The 26,157-nt window shown below is 46.8% G+C and overlaps 6 protein-coding genes across 6 annotated transcripts; 4 read left to right on the top strand and 2 right to left on the bottom strand.

The window, feature by feature from the left end:
• Positions 1-1,694: 1,694 nt before the first annotated feature.
• EsH8_VII_000256 (uncharacterized protein) lies at positions 1,695-2,900 on the top strand (the record flags this gene model as incomplete). Its single annotated transcript, XM_083270389.1, has 1 exon — positions 1,695-2,900. The coding sequence occupies one exon, from the start codon at positions 1,695-1,697 to the stop codon at positions 2,898-2,900; it is 1,206 nt and encodes a 401-aa protein (XP_083127946.1).
• Positions 2,901-9,848: 6,948 nt separating this feature from the next.
• EsH8_VII_000255 (protein kinase IKS1) lies at positions 9,849-12,254 on the bottom strand (the record flags this gene model as incomplete). Its single annotated transcript, XM_083270388.1, has 5 exons — positions 9,849-10,522; positions 10,581-11,507; positions 11,562-11,618; positions 11,667-12,124; positions 12,208-12,254. 5 exons carry the CDS (start codon positions 12,252-12,254, stop codon positions 9,849-9,851), a joined length of 2,163 nt encoding a protein of 720 aa, XP_083127945.1.
• A 1,373-nt stretch (positions 12,255-13,627) lies between these two features.
• On the bottom strand, positions 13,628-14,770 carry EsH8_VII_000254 (uncharacterized protein; the record flags this gene model as incomplete). Its single annotated transcript, XM_083270387.1, has 2 exons — positions 13,628-14,430; positions 14,518-14,770. The coding sequence occupies 2 exons, from the start codon at positions 14,768-14,770 to the stop codon at positions 13,628-13,630; spliced, it is 1,056 nt and encodes a 351-aa protein (XP_083127944.1).
• Positions 14,771-16,441: 1,671 nt separating this feature from the next.
• On the top strand, positions 16,442-17,560 carry EsH8_VII_000253 (Zn(II)2Cys6 transcription factor domain-containing protein; the record flags this gene model as incomplete). The annotated part of the gene is made up of 1 exon (XM_083270386.1): positions 16,442-17,560. The coding sequence occupies one exon, from the start codon at positions 16,442-16,444 to the stop codon at positions 17,558-17,560; it is 1,119 nt and encodes a 372-aa protein (XP_083127943.1).
• Positions 17,561-18,726: 1,166 nt separating this feature from the next.
• EsH8_VII_000252 (lytic polysaccharide monooxygenase auxiliary activity family 9 protein) lies at positions 18,727-19,591 on the top strand (the record flags this gene model as incomplete). The annotated part of the gene is made up of 4 exons (XM_083270385.1): positions 18,727-18,778; positions 18,834-19,019; positions 19,078-19,248; positions 19,308-19,591. 4 exons carry the CDS (start codon positions 18,727-18,729, stop codon positions 19,589-19,591), a joined length of 693 nt encoding a protein of 230 aa, XP_083127942.1.
• Positions 19,592-21,823: 2,232 nt separating this feature from the next.
• Positions 21,824-23,055, top strand: EsH8_VII_000251 (DUF1769 domain-containing protein; the record flags this gene model as incomplete). The annotated part of the gene is made up of 2 exons (XM_083270384.1): positions 21,824-22,572; positions 22,806-23,055. The coding sequence occupies 2 exons, from the start codon at positions 21,824-21,826 to the stop codon at positions 23,053-23,055; spliced, it is 999 nt and encodes a 332-aa protein (XP_083127941.1).
• Positions 23,056-26,157: the final 3,102 nt, after the last annotated feature.

The raw sequence follows: 26,157 nt of genomic DNA, 5'->3' as shown, positions 1-26,157 counted from the left end.
CTACGTATTTCGCAGTCAGATAATGTATCATTCTCGGAGTTCACGTCTCGCTTACTTCATTGTGGATGAAAAGTTGCTTGGGAAGGCTGTTCTTGCTCCACGGGAAGTTGGAACTATAACCATCTCCAGACTCTTTCGAGGATGGCACATGTGATTCCATCGTGGCTTTTGGTAGAAGATTTAATGACAGGCTGATACCAACAAATTAATGAGACTTTCTGCAAATTGAACGACAAAAATGATGGTCAGTGAGTTAGCGAGTGACTGAGGTATAGTTCCTCTGCCACCACACCCATCAGCTATGGTGTACCTCTTTCGAAATCGACATAATCGATACATACTCTTGCATTGTCATAATTAAATCCACGGGGATACTCGGTCGCATTGTTAACTCGACGAGGGTGCGTCTTTTCTGCCGTGAGAAGCATGCATTTCGAGCTTGGCGTACCACAACACACGAACGAACATTTTCTAAGGGCTCCCTGCTTGTTCTAGGCCAACGTCACTTCGCCTCGAAACGTTTCTCGGTTGGTAGGTGGCCGAGAGAAGCAGCTCTGGACAGCTCCAGCTGGGTGTCTGTTTTCTTTCGAGTCAAGGATATAGCGGAGGTGAAATATTTCTGACTCAGTAGGCACCATCCGCTAACTTCCCGCAGAGATCAGCGCCTACCCCGCATTATATCCTGTTCATTGCGGGGTAGCCGGGGGGTGATATCTTGGGTCGCTGAGGGGCGTATCGTCGACTTTTTCATGGTATCATGCGGGGGGCAGTTGCTTCACATACACCGGATACACGTTTGCAAATTACACTTGGCAAGCAAGTCCCTCGGGGGTTTTGCAACTGACGGCTTCTTTGCTGGGGTACTATGTTGGAATACCGCAACTTTTGTCGTCCTCGGTGGAACATAAACGTTGGCTCCGCAATCTTCTATGCTGACATCTGCGTTCTACGTGGCTGAGCCGATTACCTTCACCCCGCGATGTGTTTGGTGTGACAGTCGCGCTGTTGAAGTCCCTACAGCCGATATGATGCAGAGGCTATGGAGTCAACCGTTGTTGGCATGGTGATTGAAGACACGAACCTCGGCGGGACACAATAGCAAGGTGCTGACACCGCTAGCTGATGATGGAGAACAAGGCATCAGAAGAGGCATCAGTGAGATGCAGAGGGGTCACAAAGTAAACTGGCCTGAGCGGGTCAGGTCGTCCGCGTACCGGTAGTTCAATCACTCAGATGATCGGATACCGTATAGGTGCCTTATCTACACCGGGTGCGCTTTCGGGGATCTGGCCGACCCGCTTGCTCCCAGTTGGTACGTACACCGCTAAAAATCCGGGACAGCCTCAGCTGCGAATGACACATGTCAGCCACAGTGGCCGTGCGTGTTTTGCAGTGGCCACCTTACGATGGGTGCAGCTGGGTACAAGACATGACCATTCCAACCTCTTCACCACCAATCGCCGCATAAGGTAGACACTTAGAACCGTTGCTTGCGTACGGCGATATTTGGCATCGACTATTTTTGGCAGTCGCGATAGAACTCTATTTCTTAATCGCTTTTCTTCTTTCTTTCTCCTTCCAGACTCACTCTCTGCCCAGCCCCGCTGTTCCCACAAGGTCGCGTCAGCTGAGGTTCTCCACGACACGAAGGCAGGCCAACTCCACCAAGATCAGGTCCGGGGTCATAGGGAGCCATGTTAGTCTTCCCTGACGGCGACGGCGATGGCCACAACGATAAACGCGACCGACTCGCCGCATTACCAGAGGAGCTGCTTTTTGAGACGTTAAATCAGCTCTCTCAGAAAGATCTCTGCAGCGTGTCGAGGCTGAACAAGCGGTACCACAGGCTTGCCGATGCTGTCCTGTACAAGAGTGTGCACTTCCAGAGTCCGGAGCTCCACCTCACTTTCAGTGAATCGCTGGGCCGTCGGCCACGCCGTGGCTCTGCAATTAACGAGGTAAAACTGGTTTACCCCAACGAAGAGCTCTCGCGGCTTGTTCTGGACGGGCCTGTTCACAACTCGCATTATGACCCTTCACGCTCCGATACTCTCTCGCGCACACTTTCTGTAATGTCAAATCTGGAGAAGCTTGACATCGCTGTCCCGGACGTTCTGCTGCATGGCATCGGCACCCTGTTCAACGGACCCTTCGACCTGGCATATCTCAAAGAGTGCACTCTGTTCTATCAGTCCGCCAACGATGCCTACTGGGATTTACGGGAAAACATACACATATTCGCTCATCCCACACTGGAAACTCTCGTCATCAAAAGAGCCAAGCTTGATGAAAAAGGATTCGACTTCATGGAGCGTCCCCACGAGACGGCCCTGAAAAAACTACACTTGATCGAGTGTGACATCAACGATGATAGCCTCTCGGATCTCCTCGAGTTTCCAGAGGCGCTGGAGGAGTTCGTCATGACGCAAGCAGCAGACCCAAGGCCGGAGCTGGAGGAGAGTTCGGACAACTTTGCTGACTATGTCCTCGCGCTCAAATCGCAAGCCCATTCTCTAAAGAGCTTTACCGTCGATTCACCAACGCTCGGTTGCCGCAAACCCTTGAGAATGAGGGAGTTCGAGGTGCTCAAGACGTTGCGGATGAACTGGGATTACCAGCTTTTTGGGAAGACGTCCAAGAAACCACGGATGCATTCGGTCGGCCTCCCACCGGAACTGGAGGTCCTGGAGCTTTTTAACGAGCTAGGCACGGATGACGAGGTGACTGACCTCTTGCTCTATACAATACAGACTAAGAACATTGTCGCCAAGACGTGGAAGACTTTGGTGGTGGTTGAAGGCGACAGTGGAGTTCCTGAAGAGATCCGAGGGGCCTGCAACGAGCAAGGCTTGACGCTGGATATCATTGGCGCATTCGATACGGATGATGATGTTAGTTAGAAGAGGCGGTAGGTCGAGGCAATCTTAGCTGAGAGGTTATACTAAGAGTAGACGAAGAATAGATGATTAACAGACGAACAGTAGATGAAGGATGGATAAAGAGTAGACGAAATATAGACGAAGAATAGACATATAATACAGCCTACATAAAAAGGGTCGCATATAATTAATTGTATGCTTTTTAGGCTGCGGGATCACACTTCATACCGACGGCGATTGCCAATGCTGCTCTGGTATTAACGGAAACTATTCATGCCTCTGTGACTCTGCTAGAAGTGTCTCCAGACATAAGACCCACATGTCCCGACAGGCGAGTATGGTGTGCCCCCTCCACCATGTGCCGCATTCTCCGCATTGACACATAAGATCCCAACTATTTACAGCCGGTTTGCGCGTTCCTTGGGGGATGGCGATGCACCAAAGGATACTAAGGGTTTGGAAACAGGCGTGCGGGATTCGGCCAGCCGTGGCGGGGCATCTTGTCGGGTTACCGGTTGCGGGGCTTGCAGCTGAGCGATCATATTGTGTCTCGGTCAAGGAAGGCTATGAATGGGCTGGGACCAGTCAGAGACAGACAAAAACCTGCATGGTCTGTTGCGAGTTGCAGCGACAGAGACGACTGACGTGGTTGCGTGGGGGCGTCAGACACGGTCCGAAGACGATGAGGTAATCAGACGTTCGGCGACATGGCGATGTCTGCGTTGCAGTCTAAACCATCAAGCATGCAGTGCTCTAATGCCAATGTCACATGCCCAACGACGAAGACATGCTTGGCAAGTGCGGCCGCCGGCCTGGCAGTGTCTCACTGCAGGTTTGTGATGGAAAGATGATGGCGGCAAACCCGGGTTTGCACCGGGCGTAAAGGGACGACATTTTCGAAAGCCAACACTGCGTACACTAAGAAGAATAGGGCCGAGGTTTGTGTCACCAGGTATACTTCTTATTCTTAATCTTGGGTAACGGGCCCAGCCAGCTACGCTTGACGTTCGCTGAACCATCGCCCCGCATCAACAGTTCAGCCCGACACAGAAACAACCGGGAAGAGTAGGATTCAAAGGGCCATGGTCGGGTTGGCTGTATTGGTATGCTCCAAGAGAGGCAAACCACCAGACCATTGGAGGTTTTCAGTAGTCGTTTCCGCACTGGGCTCGGGTTAAAGATGATTGGAATGTCGCCGGGGATGAATGACCTGACGGCGATGATGCGGGGGAAGTGGAGAGAGGGGACGGGAACACACTTTGACACTGAAATGGAACTGGAGGGATCCCAGTCTCGGTCTGGATTGATGTGACGCCATTGGCTGAATGAGGATGATCCTAGCCCATGATCCATGTGAGTCAGATGGTGGGGTAGCGATGGCTGTCCTGATTCAAGCACCCTGGCACGGATAAATGCAAGAAGGTACCCGCGGGGGCTGCGTTGCTGTGATATTATTGGCTTATACAGCTCCTGTGCCCCCCATTTCCCTTTTTAGTTTGCCATGTTGGACTTTTTTGCCGTACGTCTCGAACCAACTCAACATCGCAAAGCTTGGCGAGATCGCCTCCAGACGCTACCCTTCATTCGCAATACGGATTAAGCCTTCAGACTGATATCAATCGATGACAGGATGCTACGTTCTTGCGCAAGAGACAACAGAAAGAAGCATGAAAAGCTGCCACCAGGAGCTGTCGATTTGCTTTGGTTGATTCGTCCCCGCCAATTCCCCAGGACAACTGCCCCGGAACATCCAAGTTGTGTCGCCGGCAGCTGGGTAATCCGCCTCTTGCCATTCCATGTCCGCATAACCATTACCACGATCCCGGACATTACCTGGCCTTGCTCTTCTCTAGGGGGCTGGTACACCTCGCTCCTCTTCTTCCCCGCATCCGACATGCAACCATGGTGTCAAAGATGACAGACATTCAGGCCTCACCCGCTCTCACACCAATCACCCCCAGAAGTTTTCCTGGCCCGGTCCCTCCCATCCCTTGTGCTACGATCCCCATACGGTGGCGCTACTGCCCCAGCTCCTTTCTTGACCCCCTTGTCTCCGGACCAACGACTGCGACTGCGGAAACGGCCTGGCGTCAAGGTTTGGTCTGGGCTAGTGAGGCGACACTTAACCTCCTGTCGGTGCCCCAGCTCAACAGCACAAACCCCCAAAATACACCCTGTTGGATTTGAGCGTGTCAACACGACGACTATGCGCAGCCCTCGTTGCCAATATCGATCGGATATTTCAGCCTCTGCTTGCTAAACCCGCAAGTCAAAGACAGTCAGCATTAAAATCAAGGTGGGAAATATCTGCTGCAAGTGCAAAGCTGGGGTGACATGCCGTCTCGCAATATTCCCAGTCGTGCGCCTGCGTCTGCATCTGCACCATCCCATCCCACTGCATCCTAGCTTGCTCGGGACTTCCAGAGTTTCCGACCTCTCTACCAACCTGCCAATGCTGCCTTGCCTAACAAGTGAAGCGGGACATGGGAGGGGGAGGCCTACGTGACACTCCCACTGCCCCATTATTTGTCGTCACGGTGGGGTCTTGAGCCTGGGCCTCAATTATCTCGAACTGTACTTGGAGAGTTTCTTCATCCAGTTCTCCCCAGACCCTTTGCTGTAGAACTGACATATACATTCACAGTGTTCTCTTTGAACTTATCAGTCTCCAGGCCTACCTTATACACCACTTCTGTCGTGCAATCCGTGTCACTATACCACCGTAGTGGCTCATCGACTTGTTTCTCTTGTCCATTTATGCCCTTGCAGACGAAGGGGTTTCTCAAGTAGAGTGTGTGAAGATGACAAGCTTCGAGGGGGTAGCCAAGCTAGCCCCAGATGAGGCTGCGGGAGCTGCTGGCCGAGGAAATGCTTCTCATCACACGCAAATCTCCCGCCAGACTGGCAAGCAACAAGTGAGACACAGGGCGTCTGTTGCGTGTGCTTCTTGTCGTGATAGGAGGATTCGGTGTGTGGTTCCTCAGGGGGAGTCTGAGTGTGTTCAGTGTAAGAAGGCCGGGAATGAGTGTATCATCAAGAATGATGACGAGAGGAGACGGTATGCACACCCAAACACTGCATACATATCCTCAACCTAAGCTAAAGTTCTGCGACACTGACGCTTCGATTAAAGGCCTATATCCAAAGCATATATGTTCTCTTTATCCGATCGCATCTCCCTGCTCGAGGGAATGCTACTAGAAAAGGGAGTCCAGCCCCCTCCAGCCGTACATCCCCCAAAAACTAGACATGGAGTCCAGAAGTCCCCAGCAGGGAATCAAAAACAGAACGAACCCAAGACAAAACCAATCCTTGTTTTCAAAGTTCCATCTCCGCCAGATTCTGCGAATGAAGGCTACACGCCGCAAGATAGCGACCGCACTGATAGCGTGTCAACAACGAGCCCTGGCCTTCAACCTTTGGCGAACGAACAGTTCAAGCCAAAGCAGGAAGATACTGCTCGCCGCCTTCCTTGGACAAAAGAAAACCTATCATTTGAACAGCTATCTAGACGGTCACGCTGCTTCGGCCCAACGGCCAACTCGCACGTGTACTATACCGAATCCACTGATCAGCTCGACTCTCGTGAACAATACGAGCAGATTCGGCGGGTTGAGCACATCATACGGACCCTAACAGTCGCAACTCACGACTATCTTATGCAGAATTTCTGGACACATTACAACAACGTTCTCGAAGTCATCCATAAGGAGTCCTTCGAAGCTGATCGGGGTTCACAAAGTCCTGAGTTCTATTCGCCATTTCTTCATGTTGCAATTTTGGCAATGGGGTTTCGCTTTGCGGACGTAAGTCGGGATGACATGATAAGTATTTCTTTGGGAAACAGGGAGAGCATCTTGCACAGGGAGGCAAGGTGCATGCTCGATGTCGAACTCGACAGACCTGGTGGCATTTCCAGTATACAAGCTCTACTACTTCTTGGTGATCTTGAATGCGGCGTCGGCAGAGACAATACTGGCTGGATGTATGCTGGTAAGTCAATACCATATCCCATTCCAGCACTCTTTTCTCATTTCGATCAAAGGTATGGCCAATAGGCTGGCTTTCGATATTGGACTTCACCTGGACTGCAGTAAAAACGGCATTGAACAGCAGGTGGTTGACATTCGCCACATGGTACTCAGAGCCTGTATGATATACGACAAGTATTGGGCATTGTTCCTTGGCCGACCTACGAGCATTAAGAGCCAAGACATTAGCATGGACTTACTTTCAAGTCGTTTTCTTCAACCGACCTCACTCATGGGAAGGCCTAGGCCAACTGGCAAGGCCAACATTACTATGGAAATCTACGACCAGCTTTTCCAGCTAATGGAGCTTTCCGGCCATATTGTTGAGATTCAGAACAAGAAGCGAGGATATAAAACGCCTCGGGGTAACCGGGAAGAAGGGGACAAAAGTTTCCGTTCAAGCGAGTGCGAAAACAATGCATACCTCCACGTCATTACCCTGGATCACCAACTACAGAGCTGGTATAGGTGTTTGCCCGAGCACCTGCAATGGAAACCTGACAACACCAAAGATGCGCCGTTGTGCTATTTTCATCTGCATCAGCAGTATCATGTCTCCATCATTCTGCTCTATCGTCCGTGGGCCAACTATGCTGAGATAACCGGCGATGACACGAGCACTGGCCCACACTTTAGACCACGTTCACCGTGCGATTCAAGAGATGTCCCTGGTCAGCAACTTCTCTCCGATGCCAATAGCCCCCTGGGAATGAATTACCCCAACTCAATACTAGAGGGCAACAGAACGGTATCATCCCGCAGAATCTGCAGTTTTCACGCTATACGAGTGGCGAGAATCTTCTGGCAACACCGTCAACGGTTTGATGGTACCAAGATATTTGCCACTGGTATTCAGCACGCCAGTACAGCAGCCAGTGCCCTACTAGCGGGCCTGGTATATCACCGCAGCGAGACTGTTAGACGAACGTACCTTGGACACCTCGAGATTATGTCAAAGGCCGTCAGTGACATGAGTCAAATTTATCAGCCAGCAGCTCGTATGGACAGTCTTCTGAAAGTAGTTTTGATGCACCTACGAAAAGATATCAATGACCCCGTCTATATTGGCCAACCATCTGTTACAGGTGAAAGCAGAGAAAGAGGCAATTTCTCTAGCTCTGTCTGGAGGAGCACCGTGGATAACACATACTCACTGGTACGAGCGAGACGCGAAGCAGATGTTGGGGCCAACCCACCGCGAAAAAGACGGCGATCACCAACAACTGGCGTAAGGACGTCGGATGTCTTTTGTCTCTCTTCGCCCTTCTTTGTTGAACAGACAAGGCCACGGCTGTTGGGCCCCTCGCAGAGTAACCGCCCCGTAGGTAATCATCCTCCTATCGATCCAGCCTTGAATTCCATGGCAAGTGATGATCATCAATTCTTCAATTTGGACATTTTAAATGACAACGCGATTGACCTTCAACCAAATAAAACTTCTCTGGCTACAATCAGATCTAACGATGAAGTTGTGCTCGTCACACCGCCATGTAACGAGTGGGGTTTCGGTACAGGAAATGATGAAGCCACGCCAACATCCCAGAAGGGAAAGGCCAGATACGATGAGCTGACTTTAACTGAATGGGGTTCAGTAACAACTGTTGTGAGTGACAATCCAGCTCCAGGAGGGACTGGTTTGCCATTTGTTTCCCGTGGCGATGGGCAAGGAAATGACCCCGCTGTCATAGACAATCCAGCAGTAACACGAGGGTTTCTTGGTAGCCAACTGAATCAGCGTGTATCCGGAGATGAAGAAACGAAACCAGACTCTCTCCGAATGTTTGGATCAGTTAGGCCTGCAGATATGGAGTGGACAGGCAGCGAGAGCGGGCAGGATTCTCTAAGCCCTGTGAGTCTTGATGAGCTTGTGCGAAGTTCAATGCCGGACAAAACCGACGGTAATGAGAGGAAGGAACTTCGCAGAAACCATGAACTGGACTTTCTTAGTTTCTCACCTTGATATTTCTTAGATGGCTTTCATCGTGTGATGCTTATAGAGCGTACGATGGTGGTTAAATACTTGTCTGGTACTGGCACTGGCACTGGTTACCATTTACCATATGTACCTGCCTGGGGGTAGGGTTCTTTTACATCTTGTCCCCGCTGGTTCTTTCCTTCGGGTTAGATTCTTGGAACGGTGAAACATTGGGTGAGAGCTACTTAGTTATATAATAGAAAACCATCTGCACTCATTACTTTCCTGAAGTTTTTGTACTGAAGAAGTTGGTCTTACGTATCCCGCGTATCATTCTACTGTATTGCTACTCCATTTGCAGGAAGTCAAAGGAGCTACTTCGTCACCTTTTTGTATACACGGCAGAATACTAAGCGGCTATGAGACTGTTGAGTTGTGGTGAGCTGCGGAAACCGGTGCCGGTATGCTCTTGAGTTCCATGGTCTGGAAAACCGCTTGGGCGTTAAATTGTATCGATGTCGCAGGAAAGAACACCTAGCGCGGGTCCCAGTTTGGATGCCCTATTTAATTTTACACATCTTGTCGCCTTTTATGATCATTTGAAATGCTAAGCACGTCATATAAAGTGCAAACCATTATCTAAAGGTATGAATGCTGAAATTATGGTTCCTATACCGAAGTCATAGAATTGTAGCTCTGTGCCATCCCTCACTTTTTAGACCATTGGACCACCATTCTGAGGATGTTTCCCCATGAAAGATGAAATGAGAGAAGTACTCCGCCAACGAACACTAGTCCAGCTAGGTAAAGCACTAAGTCACGAAGCACTCATCATCAATGTGGCCTCAAATGACATATTGGGGCCGACACTCGTCGATCGCGCCATGAGTTAACCAGGCTCTGCTCAGATCCTTCGAATAGTTGAAGGGATTGGGTTCCTAGAATGGTTGACAAGTAGTTTGTGCAACATACCACAAACTGATGCCAGATTCTATCGGCTTCAGTTGCTGAAGGTACAGGCTATCAAAGATGCCAAGGATCGTGTCTAGTCATGCAAAGTGAATTCCAGCGACCTGTTACCCATAGAATGGCCAGGTGTAGGATTGCGAGAAGAACACTGCCTCGTAAGCCCCAAGCCCAGTGCAACCCATTTGAAATTCTTCTCGATCCTCGCCCATATTGCGAGATTGGGGCCGCATCAGCATTGGCAACACCAAGGTCAAGCGCAGCCAAAACGACAAGAGGCGCCCCAATGTTTGGACTGACCATATACGGCCAGCACGGGCGTGTCAAGCTCAGTATTTTGCTCAAAAAGAGGCCGAGGCGGACAGCCACTAATAATGGGGCAGCATTGTACCGCACAAGTTGACCTGCTCGCAACCGGCCAATCATAAGCCTGTGCTGCAATGCTTCGAGCGATGTGGTGGGAGGTGGCATCAGAAGTGGCGGTGAGCTCAGGGGTTCGTCTTTCATGGATTCCATACTTTCGTCCCTGTCTGGAGATAGGCGTGTAAAACTATCCTGGCTGCGTGTCGCCACCATCGCCTGAGCTTGAGGCCGGAGCCTTGGTGAGCTGGGGTCCGAATGCTTTTGTAAACCCATCTGCAGGCCAGGGCGGGGAGTATCAGCATCTGCTGCCCTGCTAGGGATGTTGTAACCTTCTTGGGACGATGAGAATCTTGGCTGTTTCTGGGGATCTGCGACAAAGTCAGTTTGATAGATAGCGTAACCCTCAAAGGCCGATGAGCCACAAACCTGACAAGGGGGTACTTGGAGGCACTGGAGAATCCAGACTTTGAATTCGACGGCCGTTAAGACCCGTAGACGGACTCGAACTCCTACCCCGAGGAACACCGTCCACATTCGATTCTGTCTTCATAGCTGCCAGAACCTCACTTGCACTAGGGCGTTGCGAGGGGTCCAGCGCAAGCAACCTTTTGAGAAGCCTGTATAGCTTTGAGGGAAGATCCGGGCGTTCTCTGCGTTCATCTTGGAATCCCTGCCAATCTGTGATTTCTGCACGCAACTCATCGATATCTTCTAATTCTTCATTGATTGTGTTGGCGCTGCGGTATGGCAAACGACCAAAACACATGAAGTAGAGTATCATGCCCAGAGAAAAGATATCAGACTTGGTAGTGAAGTTGCCGTAGCGGCCTGTAGAATCTTTCCTCAACACCTCCGGTGCGCAGTAGGAAATTGTTCCTGTTGATCCGGTCGACTTGCGGACCATGTGTTCAGATTGAACCTCGCCGAAATCGCTGATCAGACAAATCATCCCACTACCTTCTTGGTGCAGAAGACAATTGCTCGGCTTGAGGTCACGATGGATATAATTGGCAGCGTGAAGGTATGCTAGCCCAGAAGTGATGTCTTTAAAGAGTGAGAAGATTTCCTCGAAGGACAAAAGTCTTTGAGAGGCAAATTGATCGCGAGGTAGTTCGAGTTGGCCTTTGGATTTGCGGCGCATTTGCGCCTTGAGCTGCTCCTTGGTGGTCTCCTTGGGCTGGTCCCCAATGATGTACTGAAGCAAGTCGCCGCTGTTGCAGTATTGCTGGAGGATAAAGGCGCATGCCACGCTGGGGCCAAAACGAGTCAATTTGACATCTTCGAGCCAGACATGGCGGTAAGAGACTAAATTTGGATGGGAAAGTTTGGCGAGCAGCTCTACTTCGACAAGCACTGGGAGCCTTTGGTTTCAGCGCATGATCCTAGAATGAGCCCGATATGACATACCTTTTTCGAGCCATGCGTGATCGTCGCCTACAGGCACGCGTTTACATGCAAAGTGACCTTGAGAAAGTCAGTCTCTGCCAAAATCTCCGTCAACAGAGTGCATACCAAGGTGACACCCATCTATTTCATGACGGACAAGTAGTACGACACCCTTTCCACCGCGGCCCAGCTCCTTCTCCTCGACAAAGAAGGTTTTGAAGTAATTAGGACTGAATGCCTCGCGGCGAATGCGACTGCCCTCTTGAACAGCCGGCGTACTTGAAATAAACTCGGCATCCTCGGCTTCGTCTATGACAGCGGCTTGAGGGTGGGGTAAGCTGGGCTGGACAAATCGGCGGATGGGACTAGACGGCGGATGGTCAGCGCGAGCGTCGTGATGACCAGCCCGCAGCATGCGAAAGTATTCCGGATCGACGAAGGAGTCATGATGACGAGCACTGTCGAATTGGCGATCGGGAGAAGACGATCGTAAGGGCTGGCGGCAGGTGGGGCACTCGGATAGACCTCTAATCTCGAGTCTTTGGGAGGCGGGATCGCGAACGACTATTGCATTGCGGTGGCGGCTATTCAAAGCGAAAGCAACAGTCAGTACAAGCAATGCAAGATTTATAGAGAGGGGGAAGGGACAGGGAGAGAGGCAACCCACAGGACTATCTCGCGGCCCTCTCGCGGATGGTATGGAATCAGGGACATGTTGGGGCGGCTCGTTCTAGGGGCTTTTCTTGGGTCGTCAGACCAGCATAAAAGACGTGATCATGGCCGAAACAAAATCGAATGGCAGTTTCTGGATGTTGGTCAAACCCAACGTCGAGGATGCCGAGGGTTAGTTTAGCTGTGCGTTGTCGGGGAAGCAATACGGATTGTGGCGGTAGCGGGGTGGCCTGTGGGTAGTGGAGAGATGCGACGGCAGTTGTAGCTCAGCCGTTTTGGCAAGCAAGGTCAGGCAGGGTGAGATGAGATGCCTTAGGTATGGTGAGCAAGGTGATGCAAGGTGTATTTGTTGATTATGACCTCACAATGTCTGTGCAGCAGTCAAATGCCCCATGTGCCCCGCACCGGGCCATTGGCAGGACGCTGTGGGGCGCCGGTCAACCGGTGCCGACTGATGAACCTAGTCAGTCCACCACACTGTGCCCATGGTCTTCAAAGCTCGAGATGGTTGATCAGCATAAGTAGGTAGCATGCATGAATGGCTGGCTTTGATGGCGGTTGGCACTCTGATCATGGAGAGGCAGGCACATGTACGACTCTAGCTACTGGAGGCATACACTGGACCCAACGGCCACATAAATACAACTTCTCTCTCACTGCCTCCACCCCGCCCACCCGCCTTGCAGAACCGCTGCGTCTCCCACCTTCTCCAAGCCTTGATATGCCAGCGCAAGATTTCCATGCACCAACGGTATGGTCACGGAATCACTGGGCACGTGGAGCAGCAGTGCGATGGCTTCGAAGCGCCTGCATGACTCCGATATTTCCAGTCGTGTCTTGGGAATCCGACAACGCAAATTCTCTTGATCCTTCGGATCTGTTCAATTCGGCCACTGCGCATTTTCCAACCCGCACAGCACTGCTTCTGTGCTCGCTGTTGGTGATGGTTGACCCATTCGAGGTCGCCTGTGCCTTGCATTAGCGACCTGCACGCCTGAGAGCATTTGGGACACTAAGATGATCCATCAGACACACGCGCTCCAGGACCTAGTTCAGATGAGGCAGTTTGATGCTATGTTAAAGCCTACCTAGGCCGGAAAGAATGGGCGTTGACAGGGTTGATGACAGATATCACTTTAACGGTTTTAAAACATGTGCAACCCATCAACTTCTAGTATAGGAAATAGCGCATTATCTTCTGCTGGGTATCATATCAGACCGTGGCTCCTCTGGTATATGGTTTTTTTTTAATTGCCCAAACACCCTTCTGTGCCTTGAAAAGAAGCGACAATAATGAGCTGGTTGTTGCAACGGTAAGAGGATGGATCAAAACGCCACCAACTAAAAGGAAACGCGGCTGGCGTGCCCACTGAAGTGGGGACGCCGAAACTAGACAACCCGCTGCCCAGGCGACACTAGCAGATATCCCGGTCGTGGAGGATCTGCCATTTGGTATGAGAGAGGTTGATATGTGCTCGTAAGGCCTCAGCCGATTCATATTTCTCTGTTTTCCCCGTCGGCACACAGAGACAACAGGCAAACTCATCCCTGTCGGAATGCGACTTTGCGAGAAAACGGCTTGACATCTGAAACCCATCTTTGAGTACGATGAAGTCCTTATTATCGGGCAGCAGTGGTTTCCACCTGTAGCCGCACTTGCACCTCTTGGCCGCCTCCGGGATTGGCTTTGAAAGATCAACCTGGAGAGTCATGGCCTCGGGGCAGAACATGCTGAAGACGCTAACCTTTGGTCGGAGAAGAGCGCTGCCGCCGCTGCCGCCAGCATCGGAGTGTGCAAGTATGGACACGGCGTCGCTAGTGACAAGCTTGGGGGCTGGCGGGGTCGGAGGAGGGGAAGGTGGCTCTGATTGGAATGGTGCTTGGTCGGTGCTAAGGGTCATTGCCGTTGTCATCTTGTCGTCGTCAACATCGTCGTCCCTGGCGAAGCCGCCCGAGTGTCGGGACATTGGCCCGCTTTGCCGCGACCGAGGTTTGGGGACGGGGAGGTCTTTGGGAATGTTAGGGCGGCCGACTGCGATGCGAAGGTATAGCTCCCTCAGGGCCTTGACAGACACGATTCGTATAGACTCGGACGTCTGTAGGATGTCTGAGATGTTCAGGAGACCGGTCAACTTGGGGTCGCAGGAAGCCCGTCGTAGGTGTGATACCCGGCTACTGAGGTTGAACAACTGGTTGCAAAGCGTATGTCGACATATTGCTACAATTAGCCGCCATCAGTACGACTTAGCCAACTGTCGGATAACGAAGGTGCGCTGCAAACAACAACGGAAGGAAGAGAGCTTACCATCGCCCATGGAGAATTCGGCACCGAATATAGCAAATGCAATGTCATATGTTTCCTTGATCTGGTTACCCGCAGCGTCTAAAGATGTGCTCAAAGCGCAGGTGATGACATCTCGTCGGAAACCAGACTCTGAATCCCGACAGTAATGGTTCCCAATAGACATTTTCCTCTTCCAATGATTATAATGCTCTGCGCCCTCGGCGAAGAGCTCGATGAGAGCCGACGCTGCCCCAATGACTGTGGTTGGCTCCATATCGTCACATCGACAGCATGATGAACATGTATCGGTTCGGTACGCAATAGCAATGGTATGTATAGAGGAACTGAAGCAGAGAAGAGTGAGAGACTGTGAGAGGAAGGAAAATAAGAAAGACTACGGGCCAATAAAGAACAGGGCGCGAAACGAAAGTGGGCAGACGAGCATGAGCTGAAAGACAAGTGGCGAGCTGAGGGAAGACTTCGAGTGCAAGCCAAGTCCTTATCGGGTGCTGCGCAGACGACTCCGGCCAAGCTTTAAATGAAATTGAGATTTTGGGGGGGGGGGGGCTTGCAGAGGTTTGGAACCAAACGTGCGGTGTGTCTCTCTTTTTCTTTGATGCTGTGTGAACCCCAGGCTACTTGATCAACAGGAAGCTAGGGAGAAATGGGGAAGTCGGAGTGCAAGATATGGGGTGGGCAAACTTTGGAGCAATGTGGCGTTGGTTGGTGGGCGCCAATCTCACAGGTTGACAAGCTAACCATCCGAACGGGCGCACGGGAACTCAAGGAGGGCGGGTGGCCGACAGGATATGACATGAGGCACGGGCATGGGCATGAACAAGGGCATGCATGCCTGTCCATCCTGTTGATCAGAGTCATGTGAAGCAACCCAAAGGTTTCCTCTTCATCTCAGCCCTCGCCCCTCGTGTTGATGGTGCTGAGGCCCGAAATTGTCAAAGGCAGATGAGAGTTGTTGGGTTAGATGTTCGTTCATTGTCGGGAAAGGTCGGCTTTCTCACATGGGGCTACTCGAATATGAGCAAGCAAGGAGCTGCAATGCTGTGCCAATAAAAAAACAAAATCCAACAGGGGAAAGAAAGAAACGGAAAAAAAACAAAAAGGACGCCGGAGGCAGGGTAGGCAAAGACGAGGCGAGGCGAGGCGAGTCGAAGGATCCGATCCCACGCTTGTGATTCCAGAACAGTGCTGTTGTGCCTGTCGGTCAATTTTTCAACCCTTTCAAACCAACAACCCCAGTCGATCGGTCCTTGTCTTGGGGTTTCGTCGGAATGATGATAACACAGGGATACTTAGATGCAACGATTCAGGCGATAGCGACAGCGCAGCAGGATTTGTCTGTGCTCAAGCTTGGGTAAGTTTGCTGAACTGTCATGGAGGGAGGGAGGGAAGGGGGATGAGCTTTTGTTCCATCGAAAAAAGGCTGAAATGAGATTTGACTTGCTGGGGGTTGGTTGGCGGGCGCTACGGGTGGATAAGCTAGCACCTCCAAAGTGGAGGTCGACCCGTCGGCCCATCCGGCGAGCCGGCCCCGGTATGTGGGTTGACGCCTCGGTCATAATTGGTTGCGCTCCCTGAAATCCCCCTCCCAAAAACGAAAAAAGGTACCCCAATGTCTCCAACTCACCGTGAATTGGGCCGGAACTACTTTGGACAGGTACCTTCTCCCCCTTCTCCTCCCGTTTGCCCCCCCTTGGATCCTCCACATTGCATCCTTCGCCATTCAGCGCATCCAATACCAGTGCCAGAAGGCAGCTTGGCCATGGGTTCATTCTGGCGCCATCGCGACAACAGTCTTCCTTCTCATTACTTGGCTCCCCCAAGAACTCGTAGGTCAGAAGTAGACTGAAGCACCAAGGGCAATACCCATGGACAGACAGCCTACAGCGTGAAATCTAGCTGCAGAAACGACAGAGGTTGACCCGCCATGGCCCCTCGCCCTCGTCAGAATCGTCAGAGCTGTGACCGATGCCACGCTCACAAATTGCGTTGCCCGAAACAATTCGGCAATGCCATTTGCACACGTTGCTCCAAGGCTGGAGCCGCATGTGTCTACAGCCCTGTAGGGACCCTCCCGATATCTCAGGACCTCCCCGTAGTATTGGATACTCTACCTCTCTCCGATGAGACGACCAATCTTGACTGGGAGGCGTTTTCATTTGATCATCTTGTGGGCTTTCCTGGCCCTCGACAACCCGATAGAGTCCCTTCTCTTGACAAGGCAACTCTACCCCGTTACACCGTTGATCCTCGGACTCGATGCCTTCAGGACTTGTCTACAATCATGGCCTCGCTTGATGAAGCCATGAAGAGCCTCCCTCCCGTTTCCGAGTTTCACGTTCCTGGGCCGCAGTTCAAAGAGTACTGCCTCGAAATTTCCAAGACCTATAGTCATAAGCAGTCAATCGAGTTGATGCTCAGCCAGACCCAGAAACTTATCGACATCTATCCCAACACCATCGCACTGGCTATCAAACAGCACTCGACTCCTGATTGCAGTATCTCGGATTGTATGCATACCTACAGGTCTCATATTGGTCTCAACAGTGACCCCTTTGTGGCCGCAGCGCAACTGGCATCAAAGATCGATTATCCGCTGTTGAACCTCTTACTCTGCTGCCACTATCGTTGCGCAGATGTCATGGAGATCGTTTTTTGCCATGCTCAAGTATGTTTCGAGTTTCTTACGGTCGCTACGCAGCAGGGAGTTCAACCTCATCAGTTCGTGGTACCTGAGCTCCGAGTCGGTTCTTTCACCCCTTCGCCCCGGTCTTCGCCGTCCATCATTACAGCAATTCTCGTCGACCTTCAGTCATTACTAGCCTGCTGTATTCCAAAACTCAGCACTTCACTAAATGAGCACAAGGAAAACCTCAGCAAGGAAGGCCGTATACTTCTTCTGAAATGCGAGCTTCTCATAGAGCGAGCAGATTCGATTGTGGAACGTCTGAAACAGCTGAAGGTTGCTGTCGCCGACGCAGAACTATTCTCTTCCAGTTTGGAAATCAATAACGCCCCGCCGGACCTCAAGACCGCAGGCTGTTAGTCTCTTGCTTCCAGGCTTTCACGTGGTCATTCACGAATACAACAAGGCTCATGGGGGCTTTCATGAAAGTAGAGGGCGGGGAGAGCAAGAGAACCCGTACAGAGAAACCTCCCTGGTTGGGTCTAAACCTCAATGCAAGACAATGATCAAGAAGGAAACATGGTACATGAAGGATCAGAAAAGGGTATTTCACGAACTATCAAGAAACTTATTTGATCTATTGCGGGAATGCGACAAGGCCACTACAAGAGGAGCGTGTGGGACATCAGCGTTATACTAATCCGGTTATTCTTCGCGTTTGTGAGGAGTCAACTGGGAGATCGGCCGCGGGCCTCGGCTTTTGCAGAATAGACGCGGGCAGCGCGGCGCTGGTTTTGACAATCAGCATAGTATATGAACGACCCAAGAACAGCGAAATTTTGGGAAAGATGAAGCCAGGATGAAAAAGACATTGAGGATCTCAAGAAGTCTCGGCTTTAAACCCAGGTTCACATTACTTCAATGCCGAAAACGTGGCGAATCTAAACCGCGTGAGTAGGTAGGTATGGGGGATGGCCAACTGCAAAAGGACCGGGGTACCAATCGCAACAGGGCTTTTCAAACTGCCTAAAAGCGATTTTCTTGCGTTCGTCTGGTAGTCTTCCGTCCTGCATCGGTAGTTCTATGTATGCATGGTGATGGGAATGTGTATGGATGGTAAGAAGGTCTCGAGCACCGAAGGATACCCACTCACCCCGCCTCCCATCGTCTTTGGCACCTCTCAGCAATCGGGATCATGGGCATATGACCTTATATCTCACCAGACCACACTTTGATATTAGTGTCGGGCGGGCCAATATTAATTGGATATGGCAGTCGTTGTTTACTGGCGGATGACTTTAACCGTCGGCTGTTCTATCATCGGCACGCCAATTGGCATGGTTGCCCACATTGGGAAAGGTATTGAACTTACGTTTCACAGGCTATGGACATGTTTTGTATAACATACCATTTTGAATGGGCCCGGAACATCTAAGCATGTGTGTTGTGTATAAGACCTCGCCCACCTACCTGCCTACCCCATCTCTCTTTGGGATATTTCCACCTTTCACATAAACACGCTCCTACCTGCCATTCTTGCCTAGCTATAACACCCCTGTTACCCTTTTGCAGCCAAGCCATTCAGTATGAAGTTCTATTCCGCAGCTCTGATATTGGCTTCCTTCGCCTCAGCCCATTGTAAGTGGAACTCCGAGACCTCTCAGTGGATGTTGTCATAAATCAAACTGTACAGACGTTTTTCCGTCTGTCACTTATACCGGCAAGACTACGCAGGACTGGGAGGTTGTTAGAAAGACGGCAAACTTCCAATCCAACGGACCAGTCACGGATGTCACCAGCTCGCAGATGACATGTTACCAATTAGCACCTGGTAATCAAGGAGCCAAAGTCTTGGATGTTACGGCAGGTTCCACTATTGGTTCGTCCAACCCTATTCCCCTGGTATCACTTTCATCTAACCCGACATCATAATCTAGGATTCAACGCCAAAGCGTCCGTCTCTCATCCGGGGCCTGTGAACTTCTATATGGCCAAGGCACCAGCCGGGGTCAGTGTCACAAACTGGGATGGCAATGGCAAAGTTTGGTTCAAAATATACAGTGATGGGCCAACAGTCACCTCTGGTGGCTTGACCTGGCCAACAACAGGTTTGTGCTTCTCCGGCCGTAAGTCAATGCAAGTTCGCGTTGACAAGAAATTAATATAGGCAAAACAACCCTCAACGTCCAAATTCCCAAATGCCTCGAAAACGGCGAGTACTTCCTCCGTGTCGAGCACGTCGCTCTACACAGCGCCAGCAGCCCTGGCGGTGCGCAGCTATACATCTCATGCGCCCAGCTCAGAGTCAGTAGCGGCACAGGGACGTACAAACCCAGCCTCATGTCGTTCCCCGGTGCCTATAGCCCAAATGACCCTGGGCTAGTGGTAAACATATACTATCCCGTTCCTCAAAACTACAAGGCCCCTGGTGGCGCAGCTTTGGTTTGCTAGATGCTATGCGGTGCGGGATTTGCCTGCGCTCCGTTATCGTCTCTACTCGTTAACTAAAATATTGCTTTCAATAAACACCAGACCCTAGTTCTCCTTAGCCATTGTTTATTTGTATCAATGCCGGTTGACTTTGTATATTGGGGCTTGAAAGTAGTTAGTTATCAGTTGTTTTAATTCCCGAATTGCAAGTGTGTGTAACCCGCTCTCTGATGATATCCATCTTCCTCTGCCAGTGAGGCCACGCAGGGTTCAGTCGATATATTACAACCGCCTTCACAGAGAATAATTTTCGGTTGCTCAAATAGAACACTCGTGTTAGGCTTTTTCTTTCGCCCACTTATATACATGCATAAGTCTATTCAGGAAGTGAACCAATGAAGACAAGGACGAGCCGATGTAAACAATAGGATCCACTTAGATATCGGCTACATGTGAATAGGCATTACCTACCTCTCAAACGGGAAAACGGACTGTTGGTTCTATAAGAAGTGAGGCTGGCCACGTGCATCACAAAGGTATGACGGCTAATGGAGGCAGTTCCCCTATACCTGATCCCCCAACAGTAACCACCAAGCCGTTAAATCAATACCAGGTAGGGGTGGGCAGTAATGCAAGACTGTGAAATATGGCTACAGGATGCCAAATGATACCATTTTGGTTGACAGATCCACGATATGACCTCCGCAATAATGTCGCATGTTGCATTATTATCTGTGTTACGGGGTAGATGCTGTGACCATGCGGCTGGCAGTTGAATATGAAGAGCAATGTTTCGGCTTGTCAGTCTAACGTTCGGTATGATATTCGTAATCATTGATTCTGGGGTGCTGGCAATCAGCTGGTGTCATGGGTAGCTCAAATATATGTACTCTTACCGGGACTTCTTGAAAGGGGAAACAATAAATCAAAAGCCTACATACCAGGACTGGAGCCACGAACCATTAGCCTTTTGTTCAATAAGCCAGACTGAAATGATGCCGATAATTAGAAACAATACTGCAAATCTTTGGTTGCTATTACATGGGTGATCATTATACCGGAATATTTGCGGCCACAATGACGCTGTGGTGCACCTCTTCGATTGGATATATATACGCAACTCAAACTAATAGCGTGAATCGGGCAATTGAGGTGCTGGATTCCTCGCACTCGACGAACCCACGGCTGCCTGCGTTGGACAGTAGTGGGTTACTGCCGCAAGCACAGTAGGAGTAAGGTAAACCCGTCAAGGCAACGCTTCTTTCGGACGTCAGCTCCTTTCAAATGGAGCCTGCCTCATTGGTGGGAAGCGGAAGTTCGTGAAGACGAAGGCATCAAATGGCAAGGCAAAACTTAAAGTAACTTACACCGAGGCTCTTCTCTTCTACTTTTTCAGTGGGTTGGAAACTTGGAGTAAGTCTGATGACAAGCGCGGTAGGTTAATCATTATGCTCATTGAATCACGACCCCGCCACGTACCCCGCCACGTACCCCGCCAAACGGATAGAGCGATTTCTTGCATTTATATTGTTCGGTATAAATGCATACTTGGTGCATCCACGTTGCCCGCCATCTACCATCTTTATTCCAGACACTCAGTAGGTAGGCAAGCTTCATAATCAAAGAGCAGTTCTGGCAATCACTACTTTATGTGCCCTGCCTGAGTTGAGGTGCATGGATGAGGTAAGTTAACCACGCCAAAGAGCGGGGACAGGTGCAAGTCAAAGGTCGCACTGCTTAGTACCCTAATAAAGCGGACAAGGTACATTATTTTAGTGTCTCATCACAACGTCATTGCTCCCCTTGTCCTTCCCACTATTAAGCATTTGCCAAGGTGCATCGCCTCCCAGCCGATCTCAAGACGTTTTGATGACACCTGAAGGTGTGCCTCCATGCTTGACATTTAAGCTTATTCCACTTCACTCCAAGACATCAACTATCCTTCCTAAATCATTATAGTTCGGCCTATGACCTCACCTATGCTAGACTCCCATAATCTCCCTCAGCTCCTAACTCGCCCTACCGTCGACATCTAAATTCATTTGAACGGTTCCCTCGTCACTCAATAATTGACACACTGCTATACAGTTCGCGCACGGAAACGACCTCACGTCACTCGTACTTTCGACTGGTCATCTTCAACTGGCTCCCTACCTTAATACTCCTCAGCTTAAAAAGTTTGAACCCCAAGCCCTTTGATCCCTTGTGATACAGCCTCTCATCGGAACACGTAGGCTCAGCCCAGATATCACCATGGCTGAAAAGTACATCCTTCGGGTGACAGCTGGTCCAGGATACGATGTAGACTCCCAAGTTGAGATTCCCGTCAATCAGCCGCAGCCCACCAAGATCAGCAGTGCTCTAGCAGACATCGAGCTCAATGTCCGAATCCAAAACTACACCGGTCTGCCACGCAAGTCCCCCGAGACTTCACCCTACTTTTCCACTGAGCCTCATGCCACCAACAAGGACCAGTACAGCATCTCATTCCGTTTCACACCAAAGAAGCCTGCGGTTGCCTCAGCTGGGGGCATTTCGGCTTTAGATTTGCAGTTCGGTAACGACTTTGACCATCCTATCCGCGACCGCCTGCCACCAGGCTTTAACACGGCTCTGAACATCGTCAAATGGTGGATCGATCCCGGCCTTGACGGAGATGCGTACGCCGACGTTCCGCATCTCTACGGCCCTGCCCTGAGTTCATTCAACACGATTCATGTGGGACCCGGAGTCCAGGATGATCAAAAGGGCGGTCTTTGGTTTGATGAAGGCGGCGATGAAGCAGGCTTAGAAGCGCGAGAGAACATCGGGGCACCTGCCACCTCCAAGGAGCGCATGAAGTGGGCGCTGCGCAAAGAGAGCAAAGAACAGTGGCTGTTTGAATATGGAAAGACCTATGGCATGGACTTCTTCAACCCCTACCTTGACTTTGCCAACTTAGCACTCCGTCTGCCAGGCTTCCAGCTCGCCATTATGAAATACTGGGACGGACAAGGTCTTCGGTAAGTTTCTCCTCCCTCGTCACTTTAGGATATTCTCTACTTTTCATTCTTCGCAAGTCCAACTATGTCATCCACTGTTCATAAAGCAATGTAGTCGTTGCCAACTCGTACTGTTGGATGTGAGGGCAAGATTCAGCAAAGCAATACCATGCTACATATGTTCTAGTTTACATTTCTCATGTCATTCTTACTCTGCGCAGGGAAGAGGGGCCTAAGCGCTCACACCAGCTTAGATATGTACTTCGAAACCGGACGAGCGGCGACGTATACCTCGTCGTTCTTTTCACGCTGTATCTAGCAGACGACATTAACGAAGACGGCAGTCTCAAGGTCGGCGCGGAGGGAGCCAAGACGAACGACTTACCTATACCTACTAAAGACCAACATGACTCCCACGACGAGGCCAAGGCTCTAGATGAGGCTAGGAAGCAAATGGGACCTTCTCCTCACGAGGCAGAAACAAGTGCTGATGATGTAGACTAATTTACATTAAATTTATAGTATAAACACTATCCTCCTGCTTTCTTAATTAAATTTATAATAGAGTTTTTAAAATTAAAATTAAAATACTATTAATAATAAAGAAAAAAAGTAAATAGAAAAACAATAATAATAAGAAATGATTATAGATAACTTTAAAAAATACTATATATAGTTATAATAATTAATATTAATAATAACTATAGTATTTATAAAATAGCTAGATATACTTTATTTTATTATAAAATTTATACTATTTAATATAGTAGTTAACTAATCTTTAAATACCTATAATATTTACTTTATTAAAAGTAACTTATAGTATATATAGTAACTATATTATAGTACTTTTAGTAAATAATTAATATACTTTAAATTAAAGTTTAACTTCTTAAGATATTTAAACTAAGTAATATAGGCTTTTCTAGTTTTTTATTTTTTTATTTTATTAATACTAAGTAGAGCTATAGATATATATATATATACTATATTAACTATATTAAAATTTACTGTTTACTATTTATATATTTAAAGTATATTAAGTAGTAATTATACTATATATTTAAAGTAAAAACTAGTAAAAATATAGCTAATATAAAGCTAATATCTTTAAAATAAAGAATAATAAAGTATATAACTATTACTAGTTTACTAATTAAATTAACTAAATTAATATAAAGTAAAATATATAAATAGAGACTAATAATTAAAATAAAGTTTATAAGTATAACTTATAATAGTAAAACTAGAATAATTTAAATTTAAGAGAAAGTATAAAAGAGAAACTATTTAAATACTTTAAAATAGAAATACTTTAATACTATTAATTTAAATTAACTAATTTTATTATAGTATATATATTATTTGATTTATTTTAAATAATAAAATAATATAAGTTAATATATAAGCGTTATAAATTAATATATAGGCGTTGCTTTTATATACGTATTACTATTTAGCGTTTTATTTAGTTAGAGATAATATTATTAATATAATTAGCCTATATAGCTTAGTAGTATAAGCTATAAAAGGGTTCTACCTTTTTCTAGAAGTTGCTAGTTTAAACTTAGCTGTAGGTATAAACATTTTATACCTAGCTAATTACTATATATAGTTAGTAGTAAAAGCCTATATAAAGAAGGTTATAAGCCTACCTTACTAGAAAGAAAAAGTACTATATTATAATCTTATTAACAACTTTAATCTAGCTGGTTAAACTATAATTAGTTAAGAACTATAGAAACAGTAGGCCTAGAAAACCTATATATAAAGGTTGCTTATCTACTTTTAATTAGTAACAGCAAGCTATATTAAAACCTTTAGCTAAACTTATATAAGATACTACCTCTAGCAGTATAAGTATATATTTAATAGAAGCTATTTCTACTTCTAGAAGTAGAAGAAATAAATCTACTAGTAGATTAGCCTATAAATTAAAGCCTAATACCTTATATAATAAGGCTTTATTCTATCTACTATAGACAAGTTATAGAGATAAAAAGCTAAAGTAGTAGCTCTAGATGGCTTAAGGCCTTAAAGAGGCCTTATAAGATAGAAATAAATAAAATAAGCTTAAGTAAATATAATAAGCTTAAGTAAATATAATAAACTAGAAGCCTAAATAATAGTAGCTATATTAGGTAAAACTATAAATAGTATATAGTTAAGTAAGGAAGCTAGAGAGGGGTTTTCACCTAGTAGGATTACCTATATAGTTTTCTCTACTAGATAAAAAGGAAGTAATCTTTCTATATCGTTAATAGGCTATAAGTAGATAAATAAATAAATAATAAAGATAATATAATTAAATTCTACTAAATGTTAATAAAGTATTTAACTCTTTTTCTTTATAGAAAGCCCTACTATATATAACTTATAATATATATCTATAATAGCTGCTATAGCTAAAATTAAAGATATTTTATAGGGTTAAGCTAGAAGTAATACTTTTATTAATAAACTTCCTTCTTAAATATAATAATACTTAATAAATTATAATATTTTAATATTATCTAACCTACTACTATTTTCTCTCTCTTTAATAAGTAGCTATTTTAATATTAACTAATTTTATAAAGTTAGTAATCTTTAGGTTAATATACTTTATTATTAAAGTTCTATTAAGGTTAATATAAAATATATATTATTTTATATACTATCTATTATATTATGTTATATACCATCTATTATATTATGTTATATACTATCTATTATATTATTTTTAATATAGAATTTAGATTATATCTTTAATACTACTTTTTAAACTTAAAGTGTAAAACCTCTATTTAGTTTATTATTCTTTTACAACTTTTATTAAAGTATAGCTGCTTTCTTTTTAGTAACGAAATTTAATAACCCTTTTACCTTACTATAAAAGAGTTTAATAGTGTTTTTTGGTTTATTATATAGGTTATTAAGATTAATTAAAACCTAATAGTTATTTTTCTTTAATAATAAAAGTATATCTATCTATAGTAAAAAAATAAAGTCTTTAAATAAACTTACTACTCTTTTAAGCTCTTTAATAAAACTCTTTTAAAAATTAAATATCTTTATAAACTATAGCCTTTTATTAAACTTAAAGTAAGAAACTATTTTTCTCTCTTTTAAATAGAATATTAAATCTATAATTTTAAATAGCTTAAAGCTAACTTATAAAGCTATATTTAATTTAGTTGATATTATTATTAACATTAGTAGATTTAATATTATAAAGTAAAATAAAGATAAAGCTTAAAGCTAACTTATATAATATACTTTTTAATATAATTAGTTTAATAACTTTAAACTAATTAAAAGTATTAGTATTTAATAGTATAAATCTTTTAAAAACATATAGCTATAAATAATAAGTTATTATAAGAGCTTAAAAAAAGGTAAATAGATATTATTTAATATTTTAATATTTAATATAATTAATATATATATAGCTTTAGCTTTAAAGTATTAATATACTGTTTTTAGTATAGACTTATCTAGCTAGTTAGAAATACTATTAAAATAGTAAACTAAGAGCTTAAAATTTTAACTTATAATATATATATACTATTATTTCTAAGTATTTTTTAAATTAATATATATTTAATAAAATATCTATAATATTAA

Source organism: Colletotrichum jinshuiense, chromosome 7 (genome assembly GCF_051148585.1).
Source record: "Colletotrichum jinshuiense chromosome 7, complete sequence".
Classification (NCBI taxonomy): Eukaryota; Fungi; Ascomycota; class Sordariomycetes; order Glomerellales; family Glomerellaceae; genus Colletotrichum; species Colletotrichum jinshuiense.
The sequence above is the reverse complement of the archived record's forward strand: the minus strand, read 5'-3'. Positions and strand labels throughout refer to the sequence as shown.